General features: G+C 47.4%; 1 protein-coding gene across 1 annotated transcript in view; it reads right to left on the bottom strand.

The window, feature by feature from the left end:
* Positions 1-801: 801 nt before the first annotated feature.
* LOC125728011 (zinc finger protein GLIS3-like) overlaps positions 802-17852 on the bottom strand; it is a 30021-nt gene continuing 12970 nt past the window's right edge. The window contains exons 5-11 of the mRNA XM_049005038.1: positions 9955-10116; positions 9733-9843; positions 7307-7448; positions 6917-7007; positions 4896-5056; positions 3832-4011; positions 802-3707 (exon numbers count right to left, since the gene is read on the bottom strand). Of these exons, the coding sequence (XP_048860995.1) occupies positions 3571-3707; positions 3832-4011; positions 4896-5056; positions 6917-7007; positions 7307-7448; positions 9733-9843; positions 9955-10116 (984 nt within the window). The 3' untranslated portion in view covers positions 802-3570. The remainder of the gene's footprint in view (positions 3708-3831; positions 4012-4895; positions 5057-6916; positions 7008-7306; positions 7449-9732; positions 9844-9954; positions 10117-17852) is intronic.

The following is a 17852-nucleotide window of genomic DNA, read 5'->3' on the forward strand; positions in this document are numbered from 1 at the left end:
ATTTTACTCAGTGGATCCGAAAACCGAAGAAGTACACTTCATTATAACCATACAGAGCGCATTATCTTGGTGAATGCATAATACTAAATTATGAAGCTGTTTACGAAATAATATGTAGGCCTACTTTTTGTAACAATGTCGATTTTTGAAAATATCCCAAAACTCACATTTAGCGACAATTCAGTTTGTTGAGGGAATTAAAAGCCTGCATGCCCTCGCGCATTACCACAAAACCAGCTAAAAATGAGCTATCCACAGATCAGTCGCTCATGTTTCTTCATTCAGAAATGCAAATGATTTCATACTTCACGCTGTCTTCGCCACGTAATATCAGATGCGATATGTATAATATCGCTATTAAAATATAACGAGCCAAAATAAACGGGAACGCTACATGCTCTAAATGAATTTTCATTATTATTGCGATTTATTTTGATGTTTCTGTTACATTGTGGAAGTCGAGTCTTTATTTTTCTGATGACTGAGCGACAAGCGCAGAGCAGCGCCGCGCTTCAAGGCTACAACACCGTCCTACATTCCACGTGGGAGTGTGAATAGCTTGCTAATTGTGACAAGAAATAACTGCCTATATTGTGTCATCCTGGTTAAGGTCTAGAGCAACATCATTGCTAAGTCCTTGATTCCAGCTTGTTCTCCGTCAGGCCTAAATGATGTCGAACACCTAAAGCATAACACTGTAGGCCAATATTACCGATATTACATATCACTGCTGATGAGAAGGTTTTAAATGTAAGAATGTGTTTATGGTAATTTTTAATAATACTACAAAATATCGATTCCAAAAGTTTTTTTTTTATGATAAAAGTAAAAGAACATGCATATATCAACATTAGTCTCTCCTTGAAAAAACAATAGAAAAATATACAAATTGACTGAAGATGTGGGAAAAAAAACAAAATTGATTTATGTTTTTCATTTTCATTCAGGTAAAATCAAGCACATTTTTGAAACAGCAGTTGGAATTTCAATCAAACACACATGGCACCTTTGCCAAACTTCATAGGAAAACACAGAAATGGAGCACAGTTAGTTACATTACAATTACACATTGATTCTGTTTTGCTACAGTTACCCACAAAGATAAAGGGAATCAGTTGTGCATTTTAAATGCATGTATACAACAAAAGGGCTTTATATTATTTATAAGAATGAAAACAAATGAATGATCACATTTGGAGTTACGAATTTACATACGTTTTTTTTATCCAGCATAAAGTATTATAATTGATGCACCTGGACCATCCTGTTTGTGGAAGAAATTACTGTTTGTTTTAAAGAACCAGGTAAATCTGCAGGACAACATGCTCAGTACCCAGCAGCTGATGGTAGCATTAAGCGCCTGATGGGCGAGGCTTCAGTTATGGTCGATCAGTTTGCACATCCAGGTCAGCCTGGTTCTTCTCATGCAGCACAGTGGCCAGATGCATCTACACTTCTATAATGAGGCATGTGTGATTCACCCAACCTTCACCTCATAAGTGAGGCATGCGATTGACCCCCCCCCCCCCCCACACACACACACACACACACACACCCAATAGTAAGGCACATGGCTGATTTTGCTGCAGGTCAGTCCCACCTGAAAAATGAAAGCAGTGGGGGCTGAAGACCTGGAGATACAAGTCATGGGTATCACTGCACAGTTCATAGGATGCGGCTTTAAATTGGCTCTGTGTATTAATTAAGAGCGACATAGTACTGTTATGGACTAATACATTCATAGACATAATACAAAGGATACTAAATGAAAAATCTACAGTAAATCTACTGTAGTTGTAGATATTCACAGAATCTATTCAACCAACATTATAACATCGCAGTTCCTAAAATGTTCTACTTAAAAAAAAGTTTAATATCCCATCGTTGATTTTAGACTGTGATGACATCACAGTGAAAGCCATACTGCAGACAGTCTTGACCCAGCTGGAGAGAAGTATGGTCATGAAACAACAGTGGCTTCTGAGTGCATAATATTGAACGAAACAAATGTACAAAACGCTTAAATTACTCAGAAGAACACAGTGCATTGCTACTCGATGTAAACACATTTTTAAAAATCCTTTCCCGGGAAGGCGATTCAGATCGCTTCTGTATTGTGTAGTTCGTACATTCTTCCAGGAGGTGGCGGTCTTTTCCAGTTTCAAAATGGTTCTTTCGCAAGAATTGCCGGTATCGTGGGGGGTGAGTGGGTGTGGTAAGTTTGCTGGAAAATGATACCAGTGCCATTCTCCCTTTTAAACTCAGAAAACGGGCGTTTTGAAACATTAATAGTGCAGAAAAACTCAGTTATTGTGCAATGGTTTCGTAAAGAGCGTGCTCATGCGCAGGAGAATGTTTTTTGGGCATTTTGTACCGGTCAGATCCTGGCTTGTTAATGATGAGATACACATCTGCTCAGCAGAAAACAGTTTCTTCAGCCGGTTTTTACTCCAGAGTATTTAGGTTTGTAACTGGAAAGATCAAGAAAAAGACAAGAATAATCGCGAGGGAGTAGATCCTTGCGTGGATTTCTGACTTTTGGGATATAAGCAGCATTTTTAAAATTTATTCCTCCACCTCCCATGGACTGCCAAATCACTGATATCAGTAACCAGTCATAAAAATGTAACATTCACATTTTCTTGGCAATCAAAGGAGTCATTTGGGATGAGGTTAGAGGATCCGAGTCACGGTTTCTGGGATACTTTTCCAATCAAATACCTTTGGCGCATACACAAAGACTTAAGGGGAATTGTGGGTATATGCAGATTTTGTTATTGCTGTCAACAGTAGCGTTTCCGTAGAAGTTTGCAGAGTTCATAGGAAATCATTTTAAGGCACTTCTTTAAAATATTAAATGATAATACAAGATAATGATACAAGCAGAAAGCCCAGTGTCTTCCATCATCCTGCACAATGAATACTAAATATTTTCTGAGCACCGGGAAATTGGAAAAAAAAAGTCCGTCTGTGCCTACTTACTGCAGTGAGACAGGCACCCATTCTCTCCTCCTGTGAATCAGACTTCTTTCCCTCTCAGTTAGGGGAATGAGTATGTCACTGTCAAACACACCGATACTGATGAGTGTAGCTAGCCAGCAGCTAGGCAGCATTTACATTACCAATCGACATTACACAAGCTGCTCTTTCCCTCAGACACGGAGATTATTTCCGCTTCTCATGACGTTTAACAGAGTTTAACTGAAGCGTCTAAATCTGTACACCCATGCTCTGCAAAATGTTTGCCAGTGGACCTGCTGGGAATGTCATGGCGTGTGGCGATTCTGATGATAACGCTCACAAATACCAGTCGCAGTCAGACTTGGACGGCTGACAGGAAGTGAGGCGCAGTCAGAAGGACTGTAGAGGGCGTGGAGGTTGTTTGTTCACATGACCACTCGGATGTCTGTGATTGGCTTGTTTGACCAACGCTAGTGGTTCTGGTTCCACGTATCCAGATGGAGATGATCTCTTTTGGGTATGGATGTGACGTTCCTTCGAGGTCTCAGCTCTTTCCAGTCAGTTTGATTGTAATACCATGTTCTAGAACGTTCCTTTCCTACTTGCGCTTTACCCCTCGGAGTAGATACAGGACAGCTGGCTGGTGGAGCGGTCCATGGCACTGATCTGCAGGAAGCTGGTGTCCTCAGCCATGGCCAGACCCTGGTCCTCCATAAATTCCTGGGGCACCCCGTGGAAGTCATTCACTGTGAACAGACACACATACACACACACAGAAACACAGACATCCACACACACACACGGTTGATGGGTCTCATATTTGGTGCACCTTCTCTAGGTGTGACATTCCTCGGTTCATTAACCAGTTACCTGTGATTCCAGACAGAACCTTCTGAAACATGTCGAGACTGTACTGAGCCACCTCTCCGGCAGCTAGACCGTCCTGGAAGCCAGCATCTGGGGTCATGTGACAGGAAGTGGCCGGGTTGGCCGGGCCAGCGGCGCTGTCGTACAGCGGGGGACACGTGCTGTGGATCTGTCCGTAGAACCCTGATGAAAAGCCATAGATGCAGAAATGCTATATGCACACATCATGGTACGTGTATGACCGCTTGTCCATTACAGTGTCAGGGAGCCTGAAGCTCTTTCAGAAAGTGCAGGGCACCCGGGACGAGGCAGCAGTCATGTGTCCATCATGCTTTTCATCATCCATGGGCATTTATCCAGCACTGTCCCCAAAAGCCCAAGCAAGGCACAAGACACCCTGGATGGATGCCAGTCACGAATGTCAGATCCAATAGCATTTAAGTCCCCTAACAATGTCCCTTTTTACAAACTTTATTCCTCCATCATATTCATTTTTATGGATTTTCTCCAGCCTTCTCCCAAAACTGACTTGCATCCCAGATACTGACATTTCTCCCAATGTTATTTCTGCCTATAAACGAGTACATTTCTATTTGCGCAACATATCCAGACAAGGGAATCGAACGGCAGGGCGATTAATCTGTAAAAGCCAATCTGATCCAGCTTCGATGATGACATCACAGCTGGTAAGTCACATGACGTGCCACTGGAGCTTGCTTAAATGTAACTCCTTTGAGCCAGATCACATGGGTCCTGGTCTCTGAAAAACCACCAGGATGGCTGAAGCTGTTAATCATGGGCTGCCTGATAAGGAGGGTCTGCTGTGTCATGCTTAGTAATATTCGCTGTACAGCCATTCCTGGAAAATCCAGCTCTTATAAGGAAATCAGATGGCATTTGTCTATACGGACTGAATCAGGTCCGTGACCCTTTGGAAATGCAACACTGCTCTGCCCCCCCCCCCCAGTAATCAGAAGGTGTGTGAAGGTGGAATGGATTCTTCAAGCAGTAACCAATATGAAAATACATAAATATGAGGATGGGGGGAGGTGCAGAGCAGCACTGACCTTGTAGGAGGAGGGCGTCGGCCACGGCTGTGTCCCCTGATTGGCCGAGGGGAGAGCAGGTCTCTTGGCACGGGGCCTCCGTCTTCCGTGGCCTGGGGGTGGGCGGAGCCGGGAGCCTCTCCTGCCCAGGGCTGAGGTGGAACGGCGAAAGGGCACCATAACTGCGGCACAGTAACAACATAGTGGGTGAAATTTAAAAAGACATATGGCTACATAAAGCCTGGCGCTGGTTGCTGTTTGCGAGGAATCACATGGGAGGTGCCGCCATGATGGGTACGGCCCCCTCGCTCTGCGCCCCTCCATCACGGCTAACACCCAGAACAACCCCCCCGGCCCGAGATTCCTGGGAACCGCAGGAATTTCTCACTTTATTTTTTATTATTATTTAATGTTTTTTTTTTTCCCAGAGACTTATGGGATTTATGGAAACACTGTCTGTGGGAGTGCGTGTGTTGCCGGGAGAGCATTTATGGAGAAAGAGCTTAAGGAGGAAGGAAGACCTGCAGAGAGGCGAGAAGAAAGCAGCTGCGGGGATTTAACAATCGATTTAACATCCCGAAAGCCATTACGCCAATCCCCTTTGCCAAGCTTTAACGCTATTTTCCAGATTTTATGAATTGCTTATTGAATTCCTGGGCGACTCCTGCTGGTGGATAGTAGCACAGACTGATGCAGGCCCAGAGAGGGGCAAAACAGAGAAGGGGCTGAGTTTGGGTTCCGCGAGCCCCCCTCCCCCCCAGGCTTACCGCCACTGAGGTAACAATCAGGGGCTGGCGAGAGGCAGTGAGGGCGGGGCTCTCTGACCGCGCTGAGCCGATCGGCTCCTCTCGCCGGCAGCTGATGGCAGCTCGAAGCCCCCCCCAAAATCACTAGATATCCCGCTGCTCCCGCTCACCCCACACACCGGAATCCTCCCGTCTTTCAGCACGGATTGGGAGAGATGGAAAAGAGCCCCAGAGGTAATCTGGCTACGTGCACCGTGGGCTGGGGGCTTTGTCGCCCCGCGTCAGGCTGCACAGGGTGCCAGCAGACGCAAGATCGGATGCAAACGCACAAGCCCCCCCCCCCCCCACTTAGCAGCATATAACCCGGCCCTGTCTATTTCTCAGTGTGTAGGGGTGAGATGGTGAGAGAGGGCTAGTCAGTCTCTGTGTGGGGCAGCCAGGGCTGTAGTCATTTAGGGCACTGCAAGTTGGATTCTGAGACAAACCCCACCGCCAACCCCCACCCCCAATAGCCCACAAACTATTTCTGATAGTTACTCCTCCGGCATAATGCACCCTCTCCTTCCCTTATTCTTCTCATAATCACGCCGTTTTGAACACTATAAGTCTTTTCTTATGTGTGTGTGTATATGTTTTTCTCTCTCTCTCCTTTCATGTTGTGTGAATGGAAACCTTGAGTGGAGTTTCAATCAGCAGCCCAGCGGGAATGGGGGGGGGGGGGGGGAGTGCAGCCTGGGGGGGGGGGGCTCTTCTGGGACTCACCGCCGTGCTTTCATTACCCAGCATTCAAAGCAAACAGGAACATTCTACTCTAAGTCGCTTACTTTTCTATAAAAGATCCTCTCGGATGGATTCCTGAGGGACTGCCAGCCGCGGTTAAACATAGTAAAAGTTGTCCGCTTCCATACTCCGCCACGGCATCAGCGAACCCTCTCAGCGCTTTCCCTATTCAGTGGTTGCTAAGCTCTCGCATTGTTTAACCCATCGTAGCAACAACTGACAACAAAACACACGATTTGATTATAGCCTTTATAAACAAGTTAAGCAACACAATAAGCGGAGCGCTTCCATCGTGCAGAAATATGGCTGCGACTCAACTCGATGGGACAAACGATATCGAGTTTCACAATCACCTCTGCTCTGTTTGCCGTCTTTGCCACAGAGAATGGAGACCTGCCTTCGGGCTACTTAATCGGTTGCTGGACGGGAATCAGGATATTTTAGCGGCTTACGTTTTAAGAGAGAATCCTGCACGTGTCAGTTGCGTGTGAGATGAGGCAGCCGGAGGCGCTGTACCTGTGACTGTCCTGCAGTGGGCGAAGGTGTGCTGGACCTGGACCTGCACAGAGGTGACCTGATGGTGCTCCGGGCGACTGGGACATCAGTCCTGAGGTTAAGAGGGGGAGGATGGATGGTCACCGAAACTGAGAGCTGGACAGACAGAGCTGTTTGACCACAGGGCTGCATTCTCAAATCCTGGGAAGAGAATCAGTTGGTGTACCCTTGAGCCAAACACTCCAAGGGGAAGTTCTTGACTAGGAACAGGCAGCTCTGCAAAGAATCCTTTAGATTAAAGTCCGATGAATAATCAACGTACGTATGAATATACAGAGACGTGGCAGTTTTCCTCGCGCTTAAGCAGACGTGAGTGATATACTGTAGGGGAATTTTAAGGTGTCTGTTTACCTTTGTACAGGTCGTGGGGGGGTGCGGGTGACGGGCCGCCTACAGACTCCCCCACCTCCTGCGGTGGCAGGGGGGGCTGCAGGGGCTGGATGGTCAGGCAGTCGGTCAGCCCGTCCTGCTCGCGGTCGGCGCTGGACCGCAGCTGTGGGAACAGAGCGAATCGCCAAGTCGGCATCGCGGCAGAGGAGACGCGGAGGCTCAGAGCCGTTTTCCGGCCCCCCCCAGAAAAGACGGGCCCTCAGGGGAACACGGAAGCCAGCAGCGGAATTGGAACATTTTCTCTCTTCCCGTCCAAAATCTCCGGCACTGTGCTACTGGATCCAACATGAAATTTCATTCCAATTAACTCATTAACTCATTTCAATTTAATTCCATTTCATTCTTAATTACCTTCTGTCTGAAAGGATTCACAAAACTTTAACCCAATATACTGTTTAGGGTCTTGACGGTGTTCTTCACTTCATTTTTTCAATAATTAGATTAGGTGACAAATGATAAAAAATGATTTTTAAAAAACACAGATATAAAATACTTTCATTGAAATTTTTATTGAAATTTAAACAGGTAAATCAGCTTCAGTACTGCATAAACAGTTCAGAAGCTGTGAATGAAAATAGTTCTTTGATTATTTAAAATAATCACATATATTTTTATATTAACATATATTAACGTCGCCACGTTGTGGTTCATGAACTTTTGATTCATTTCCGTCCTTCACCACCAGGTTTTGCTCTATATTTTTGTCTTCACCCCCCATTGACGTCCCCCTTCACTCTTCGTGTGATCACCTTTACTCCCGGAGAGGACGTCCCCTAACAATCGTGTCACCCAGTACCGGGTCGCAGTATCACATGGTCACGCTCACTCTGCCGGTCGGAGTTTCTCTGACAGCTTGTTTCCCAGCTCTGCTGCCAAAAGGCCTGACTGGTAAGAAAATTAAGCTGAAGTTTTCCAAGGCCCCAAACTAAAAATAAAATCGGTAAGTAATAAAGCAGATAAGAATTTAGTAGTCACTCCGCAGTCCTTAGGTATTTTGTGAACTGGTTTGTTTTATGTTTTACCCCCTTAGCCAATCAGCACTGCGAGGTCAGTGCTGCTCCGCCCCTCCCCCACATCCCCTCATCCCAGACCAAGCCAGGCGATCATTTTAACACTACCTCTGACATCTGTACTGTGACAGCTGGCCTGAGCTCAGCAGCTGGAGTCGTGATTTTGTTGCTGGATCAGCGGGACACGGAACCTACCAGAAAAATGCCTATCTAGTGTCGACGCTGAGCTCGAGGAAGGCATTTCTACCCAGCTACCAAACTCATATATTTACATTAGCAATATGAGGAATTACATGCTTTGAAATCCAGGGATGGGCAAAACCTTCATGTGCTGTCAGTCACAGATATAACTGGTTCTTGTTGAACTGGCCAGTGATTGACAGGCCACTGTAATCCCACCCACTGTATCTGTAAGCCTGATTTTCCGCAGCTGTGGTTTACATAAAGCCACTTCATTGAAATCTGTTGTTTTAATGGACATGTCATGTTATTTCCCTAACACTGTCTAGTCCTCACGCTTCACAGACACACAGTGACTCATGTGTCATGTTATTCTGCCCATATGCGGAGTCCATAATGCCCACACATTTAAGCAGCCTTTACTATGCCGAGGCTGGTATCCCTGTAGGCTGTGAGCTTCATCCCCGAAAACGATACATAAGCAATTACAGTAACCCAGGATAAATTAGCCACCCACCGCCTCATAACACATTCTGAGTTAGTGGACTTGGGGTCGGGCCTTGAACCCCTCACTGCATCTCCTACTTGGATCTCTGGCTGCATCTGATGCCGCCCTGCATGGTTGGAAGTAGGACTGGCAGTAAAACTATGCCTGTGCTGTGATTGGCCAACCTTAACCCCCCTCCCACCTGGTCCCTGTGGACTCAGTTCCACATAAACTCATGCAGTAAAACCCTCTCCCTGCTCAGTGATACTCACTGTATTAATATAAACCCCCCCCCTCCCATCCACGTCCCCCCCACCCCATGTCCACACTGAGAAGCCCCTTAGCCGTGGCTTATCGGAACAGCTGTTCCCTCACACACCGAATTTCCGGCAGAGTTTCCATTACTCGCGTGAGTCAGCGTACGACCTTCACCTCGGATGCCAGCAGTACATTCGGCAAAAGAAATCATTTCATAAAAAAAAAATAAATAAATAAGATAATAAAACACTCTAACCTGAGGAGTGTGGATATATTTTCCCCAGGGCACACATTTAGGAATGGAAAACACAAAAACAAAAAACCTGCAGCCTTAACAACAGGGCTGAGCAAACTAAAGAGAGCGACCCGTAGCCCCCCCTGGAGGACGGCGCAGGAAAGGCAGGTGAAAGCACTGGCTCTGGGACTAGGAGGTAGAGCTTCGCCACACTCACCTTCTTCCGGGCCTGCTGGTCTTTAGAGGAGTGTGCCTTCACGTGTTTGCGCAGCGAACTCGGGTCCGTGTAGCGCTTTGAGCAGCCTGGCATCTGGCACGCATACGGCTTCTGAAAACGCAGACACACCGCTACAGCTGCATGCGTAACTGCCACATGCGCATGGCACGGATGGGCTGATGCTGAGGCCATGGGTGTGTGTTATGTGTATGTCACACTCACGGTGTCCAGGTGGGTGCGTTGGTGTTTAGCGCGGTCACTGGAGTTGCTGAAAGCCTTATGGCAGCCAGGGTGTTGGCAGAGGTATGGCTTCTCCCCCGTGTGGCTGCGCAGGTGGATCTTCAGGTTCTCCAGGCGAGAGAAGGCCTTCAAACAGCCATCGAACTGGAAGAGGAAGAGGAGGAGTACAGAGGAAGAGGGAGAGAGATGATAATGCCTTCAAACAGCCGTCAAACTGGGAGAGGAAGAGGAGGAGCACAGCACTAGAGAGTTTATGAAGAAAGTTCAGCATGCATTGTGACCAAGGAAGTGGACTTGTGGGTACTGAGAACTAGACCCAGGAGAGGTCCAGTTAAAGTGTCTCTTACTGCAGTACAGAGCAAAGAACCAAAATTAATTTAGTGCAACATCCAGCTGTTTGAAACACTAGGTAAAATCTTTAGGTAAAATCATTAGATGAGTATCGATCTTTCTAACGACCTCTTAAGGGTCAGTTCTGAGTCACACACCTTGAGCCTGTCCCAGGATGCACAAGTCAGTGGAAACCATAGACAGGATGCCAGTCCTTCGCTTAACAAACATTACTTGAGGATTTAAAAAAAAAAAAGCATCACACACTTATTTGGGACTCAGATACATGGTTCAGGGAGACCTCTTCTGGAATGAAACCCTCCAGATCTTTTCTTCATCAAAAATAAGATCGAAACTTGCCATCTAGCAGGTGGGGAAGGGAGCTTAATGGCCAGATCCTACTGATCCGGAGTCAGCCAGCCTTCTCGTGGCCATTTCACGCACACACACATAGACCATATATGCCAAGACACTGCTCCCTACTGTCAGTGCATTTATCATTGCTACTAGTATTGCCCCAATTTCTCACCTAAAGATATTTGACAGCAGATTTAATCTTATTATTATTTCATTAGAACACATCAGGTTGTTTGTTCTCTCTCACATGTACAGCAGCAAACCAAGCGGCGACTTCTCTGCCAACCCTGGACACCCTAATCCGCTTCTCCTCTGTGCTCCTGGCCCCTGGGTAGTGGCTGTTAGCGTTTGGCCGCTGCGCAGGAATAAATATCACATAAAACCGCGAGCTTTTACATTTTATGTCGACTGCGCGCATTTCTCGCATTCCACTGACGTTACGCCACCACCGACCAACAAATGAGCCAGCTGAGTAAATCTCATAGCTATGAACAACCCAGTGCCTTATGGGGAAAATAGCTCACATTTTTCAAACGGACTCTTGTCCAACGGACCTTTTTAGTTTTACTATCCGTTTTTTTTTTTACCCCAGAAGCAATTTAGAGTAAAGGTCTTGCTTAAGGCCAAACCAGAAGGGCCCATCCTTCAATATGATTTTTATAAACCAGGTTCATAAAATTGTACCTATAGATAATAGGACCCAAAACTGTAGAATGTCCACAATATCAGAGGTAACCGCTGCACACTTTATGCAGAGGATTATGGGTAGGGAAGGGGATTATGGGTAGGGAAGGAGATTCTTCTAATTTTCCATGAGAGAATGAGCACGAGTGACTCAGCTAGCTGCCCTATGAGCAGATGTCAGCGGGATGTTGTGCTACGATAATAGATGGGGTCTCCACAAAAAGGCTGGCCTCTGGAAACAATGGGGGCCGGCAACTGGCCTCACTAGGCCAAAGTGACTCATCTCTGATTCCTTATTTGACACAATCCAAAGGGCTCAGATCAAAAGGGTTAGGGGATAGTGAAGACAGGCAGATATGTAAGTGAAATACCACTGCTAGTTAGTCATTGTCTCAGCAATGTTTGTCTTATTAAGGATTTAGTTTCATATCCTTTGATCCTCCTCCACTGAAATGGCCCCTCTGCCTCATCTCTAATCTTCCACTATCAGACTCAGGCTACAGCAGGGTTTCTTGCTGTAAGCAGGCATTTTCCCAATGATGGTGACAGTCCCCAGCAACGCTGGGTTAGTTCCAGTCGGGTACCAGTGAGCTTACCTTAACCAGGAGCTTAAGTAAAGATGTCAAGAGGCTGTTAGCCTCGAACACAGCATTGATGAAACTGTGAGACTGAGACCTCACTTCCAGTAAAGGGTCTGTCAAATCGCATATAGTGATAAAGAGGAGAACATCCTATCAGTGAGTGGTGGTGGAGGGGGGCTGGTGAGGAATTGCTTAAGCAGAGATCTGTCTGGCTGTTACTGGTTCCCCCATAAAAGTCTTGACTCGCACTGGTTTGTCTATGAGGGTCTTGTTACACATTGGATGGTCCATGAGAGTCTTGATTCACATTAATTTGTCCATCAGGGTCTTGACTCTCACCGATTTGTCCATCGAGGTCTTGACACAAACCGGTTTATCCATGAGGGTCTTGACTCTAGGCAACTTGTCTCTGTCGGTCTGGACATTCCACTCTATTCAAATCCCATCTCCCTGGACCCAATTAGCTTACTAAACAACTTATACACACATGTTGAGACAAACAGGCTAGGGCTTCAAAACTCTGAGTTGCTAACTATCAAACAAGTACCATATGCAGATAACTTGAGTCCAACATTCCACAAGGTTAGTGAGTAAGGCAAAGGCGCAATAAATTACAGCAAATAAACACCTTCCGTTACCTCATGGCAGTCAGGATGTAGACAAATTGCACAAAACTGCATACTGGGCGCTATGTGGGGGTGAATCTAGGTGAAAGAGATGGCTGGTACTGTGCAAACACAGACATAATCTGTTTATTTACAAAAAGCCTCTGTGATAATTGTATTAATTGTTCATGTTGACCTGAGACGACACCCTGTCCAGATTCATTCCCTCAGTGTGAGGCTTGCAGGGAAGCAAAAATGCTGTGGGGGGGGGGGTGGTCCTGAATCACCAGTGAGTTGGGGGCTGAGCTGGAGCGTGAGCAGGAGTGTGAGCAGGAGTGTGAGCAGGAGTGTGAGCCAGAGCGTGAGCAGGAGCGTGAGCCGGAGCGTGAGCCGGAGCGTGAGCAGGAGCGTGAGCCGGAGCGTGAGCCGGAGCGTGAGCAGGAGCGTGAGCCGGAGCGTGAGCCGGAGCGTGAGCCGGAGCGTGAGCCGGAGCGTGAGCCGGCCCCCCGTCCATCCCAGCATCGCACACCGGCGGCGGCACATGAAGCTGCATCAATCCTGCGTTCGCCCCTCAGCCCGGCGACTCATTACACGTTGTTTATTTAGTGAAGCCCAGTGTCTGGGGACAGGATTAAGCGCTTGTTTGTTAAAGACGGCAGAGAAAGGCCAAATCGTTTCGCAGGCTCTTCACGCACGGCCTGGACCTTTTCAGGGTGCTGCCTCCTGGCTCCTGCTTGTGAGCAGCACTAATGAAACCGGCTCATTGGCCGTTACACGCTTTTAGTTTCAATGGCGGGGAAAATGTTACTTTTCGGAGCATTTATGCTGATTTTCCCAGCCTGTGATCAAAAACAAAAAAGGGAACTGGGACAGTCAGGTGAATTTTGTCTCCATTTTCTGAGCTACTGACTATGTGGAGAGAACCACAGACTGTGTTACTGAAATACTGTGTAGTCCACGGCTCAGCAAACTTCTACTGAAAAAGCAAAACAACAAAAAATATGACTGAATAAAGTCAACAAAGTGGCCTGATCAGAGACAGCAAGGGAAATGGACCAACAGATGGGGAGGTGTGAGTGAGTGGATGGGGGGGTCATGAGGGGTCTGGGGTCCTGGAGCTGAATGACATCAGTGAAGCGTTCCCGCAGACAGGCTCTGTTCGGCCCGGATTCCCGTTCGCTGCCCCGAGAGACCGGGAGCCCTGAATAGACGCTGAAGCAGCTGCCCAACGCCACTCAATGGCGTGACCCGTGTTGACAGGTCGTGGCAGCGGTCCACCGCGGGCTGGGACACGGGTGGTGCTGGTGGCAAGGGGGGGGGTCACAATGGTTGCGCCATGGTCTGCCAGCGAACTCCCCCCCCCCCTCCCCCGCCATTGCTGAGGAATGCTGGGATTTGTCTGTGATCAATATAGCTCTACCTGAGTTCTCGGCGACTCAATAACTTTGCTCTTCAGAGGGGTGACAAGACAGAGAGGATATGCCAGGGATACCGGCTGAAAAGGGGGACGACTGTTCCCTGTGGTGTTGCGGTGAAGATCAGGTCATTAACAGTGCGTTAAGGCTAAACCATCCTCACAGATCCCCAGGATCTGCTGACGCAGTTGTAGAGTTTGGCATCTGACCTGCAAATGGACTATTCAAATGCCACAAGAGGAAAGGCTGTTGGACCATTGAATGAAAAGCTTAACCACAGCCACTTCAGTCGACACTGTGCCCAACTTTGCTTTTCAAGAGGACAGCAGAAATTGGCAAGGCAGTGGCACCAGGACCCTCACTCCGGCCAGTCTCCCTGGGCTGGACCCCATCGACCACGCTACGAATTCAATGCATCTTGCGAGTCTTTTCTTAGCTGAAATCCTGTCTAGCTTTTGGGGGTGGGCTGGGTAGGGCACAGCCTCTTAGCCCAATAAACGTGCTCGCACACTTCTTTAGAGAGACACATTTCAATACAGATAAGAGACCGAATTAAAAAGAGAAAGGAAAAAGAAACCTTTCGGTTTTTTTTTTTAAATCGGGGGTTTCTTTGGGCTCCAAAATCTTCGTCTCTGGCGCCAGGCGCCTCGTTTTTCCCTCCACAACGTGGGCGCGCCGCCGTTGAAAAGCTTGGCGAACCAGAATGTCAGCCAGCCTGGTTATTTGGGGCGTGGGGGTGGGGGGTTAGGAGGCATGGGAGGGGCAATCAGGACAGGGTTAGAATTTCAAGCTGCTCGTCGCAGCGACTCGGAATTGGATTAGCGCTCATCACCCTGACGGGTCCCGTTGCCACGGAGAGCCGCGCCTCAGAAACGCCAGAGAAAGACGACTACAAAAGGCGGGTGCGATCTGTGATTAGCTACACCCCCCCCCCCTGAGCCGGCCGGCTGAAACAGGCGACCCCGCGCCAGGAGAACGGAAAAGGGACAGGTTGCAAGAACAGTGGACAAAACCAAAAGACGGTCTTCAGAAGGACAGCAAGCATCAGACATGCGCTCTGGGGGGTGGGGGCCCCAAAGCTGAGCTATTTTACTTCACTGGAAATAATGCACAGGTCACCTGACTTGTCATGGCCATACCCCCCTTCTCATACTCGTGAAAATAAACCACCTCTTAATTAAATCTCAACATACTTCCAATGTGATATTGTATTATAGATTGCACGTTAATACTCCTAATCCACCAATCCCACATTCCTTCCGCATCCTGCCACTCGCCTCCTGTGACTTTATCTCCAATCACCACAGAGATCTACAGATGAGACACCTTCTGCAGTGTTCCTCCAGGAAGTGTCTAACGGTGTTTGTCTTCCACGTTTCCTGTATGTAGCGAAGGATGCGAAATAGGGCCCAGTGATCTGGTGTGTCTCACTGAGTTTCAAAGCCAGCTCTGCACACAGAGAGAGGGGTTATGATTGTTGCAGATACTTTTTGTTCTCTTTGAGGGAGAATTCTGCCATAACTGATTTCAACACAATTAAAAATCTTGAATCCACCTACACGCTCGCTTTCCCTTACTGTTCCTCAACTAACGCATCTCTGCTTACATTTCTGACCCACTTTGGAGCCTCTGCAGAAGATAGATCTGTGTTTAACAAACGCAGACGTCTTCCATTTGTGTGAGTAATATAGCATCCAATTAAGGAGATATTCACAAAGTTTGCGGTGAATGGTGAAGGTGGGGGGGGGGGGGTGGCTACTGTTTAACCCGCTGCAGATGAGCCATAAGGAAACGCTGGGCCACTTTTCTCTGCTCCAGCGTCTGGCGAATCATTGGAATTTCTCCTTCACAAGCGCTGCTTAACAATGACTTCACGAGCCAAGAACTCCAGAGGTTATTCACGTGCAGACTACATGTTCTGCTTCCCCCTACAGTCCTTAAACTTGCAGTTAGGGGAGCCGGTGTCTCTGTGTGAGTGAGTGTGCCCTGCGATCAACTGGCATCTGTCCGGGGGGGGGTGGGGGTCCCTCTGTTTCCTAGGATAGGGTCCACGTGAAAACCGTTATTGAGGGATGGCTAAAAAAAACTCACCTCTTCATATATGTAACCATGCCCATGCATAAATAATAAATATAAACAACAGGGAATGAACCACACACAGCTGGGAAAATCCGCACGGCACACAAAACAGAGAATCATGGGAATTTAAAAAAAAATAATATTTTCTTATGGGCACCGTATCGGTTTATTACAGTTCCTGGAATTTCCCAATTTCTTAAGCCTCCATTGTTATACACACAGTAAATATTTTCAGGTGTTTAAATTAAAATAAGTTCGTCGACAAAACGAGGAGGGGTGACGATTATGAAGAGATGGCCAATAAAATATGGAGGGATGCAGGGACAAGGGGGTGGGTGATGAAGAGGGGGGGCTCAAACCACAATGTTAAATTGATGGGGAAATAAGAACAACTTACTGGGGCCTGAAGCTGGCGGATGGGATGGATAATTAAAAGCATGTGGAGACGCGTAAATAATCGAGAATGAAACGACGCTTAGCTGTCCTAAACACAGCAAGTGCTGCGTTTCCCCAGCAGAAAGCGCGTCGAAAAGTTGGGCGTGAACCAACAGGATTCATTAGGGGTGTGGGGAAGGTGAGCAGGTAGGGTGGGTGTAAAATGAATGTAATCCTGTTCATGAGCACCAAACAATGGGAGGCAAGCCTTCACACAGCGAAGACGCCGCCATTAACGGTACCTAGATACGTTTTGCACAGCCTGCTGTGAAAAGCGGTGAAGCAGGTCAGGGCCCTTTAACAGGTCATTTTTCTGTAGTGTGCTGGGTGAGGTAGTCGGGTCAAGTCCAATTACCAGTGCTAGCATTACTTTAAAAAGGACATTACAGTCTGCATTGTTTGTGTCTGTGATCTGTCGCCCCAGAGCGGCTTCCTAGACGCACCGGGTTCCGGAACTTTTGCCAAATTCCTGCAGTTCCTGACAGCAAAGGGGACAGACTCCATCGCGATGGCATGTGAGAGCAGGGCACCCGGAGCCCATTCTTTGCCTTTATGCTTTTGGACACGAGCTCCAAATGGTGCTCAAATCTGTACGAGTGCAAGGGTAACTCGATTACATAGAACTGTAGGAAAATAGTATGATTTAATAAGAATGGGAAGAATTAGTTAGAAGCCATTTTAATGGACTCTGCGTATGGGGGGGGGGGGGGGATAATCCTATGTTTCTTCAAGGCCAGAATCTGACCCCTGTCTTTCCTAATATCAGACACAGGCATTACTTTGAGCATTTTGCACAATGCACCACGGCAAAAAGTGCAACATTCGTCTGCAGAGGTCTGTTAACCATTAAGAAATTAGCAATTTCAAAGTAATTATTATTTTTTTTTTGTCAAGGTCACAAGTTGCAATTTATCTGTCACACGATTCAGTATGTGGTAATTAAATAGCATAATTACAGTTCTGGGTCCCCCCTCCCGCTGTCTTTAACAAAAAGCACATTTTTAAATCCATATCCTGAAATATATCAGAACAAATTCTAAATTCAGAAATATTTAATGACATCAATAAATAAACAGCAGGCTAGGCAAGCCAGGGCACGTCTGTGAGTGCGGCGCATGACAACAGCGGGGTAATGAAGGTGTTCTGAGCTGCGATTGGCTGTCTTCCTGTCAATCACGCTCAGGTACGCCGAATAGTAGAAGCTCAGAACCCTCTTCCTGGGCCTCTAGTGCACACCACCAGCCAAGCCATGCTTGATTTGCCCCCCTCTAGGCAAGACCCTCCCCCAGCCCAGCTCACCCCCCCCCCCCCGAGCCCCAACCCAGATTACACCGTGCACCAAACCATCTGGCTGCCATGGCCGCCATGGAAACTGGGTCGGTTCTGAGTAATAA

This window comes from Brienomyrus brachyistius, unplaced genomic scaffold, assembly GCF_023856365.1.
Source record: "Brienomyrus brachyistius isolate T26 unplaced genomic scaffold, BBRACH_0.4 scaffold143, whole genome shotgun sequence".
NCBI lineage: Eukaryota > Metazoa > Chordata > Actinopteri > Osteoglossiformes > Mormyridae > Brienomyrus > Brienomyrus brachyistius.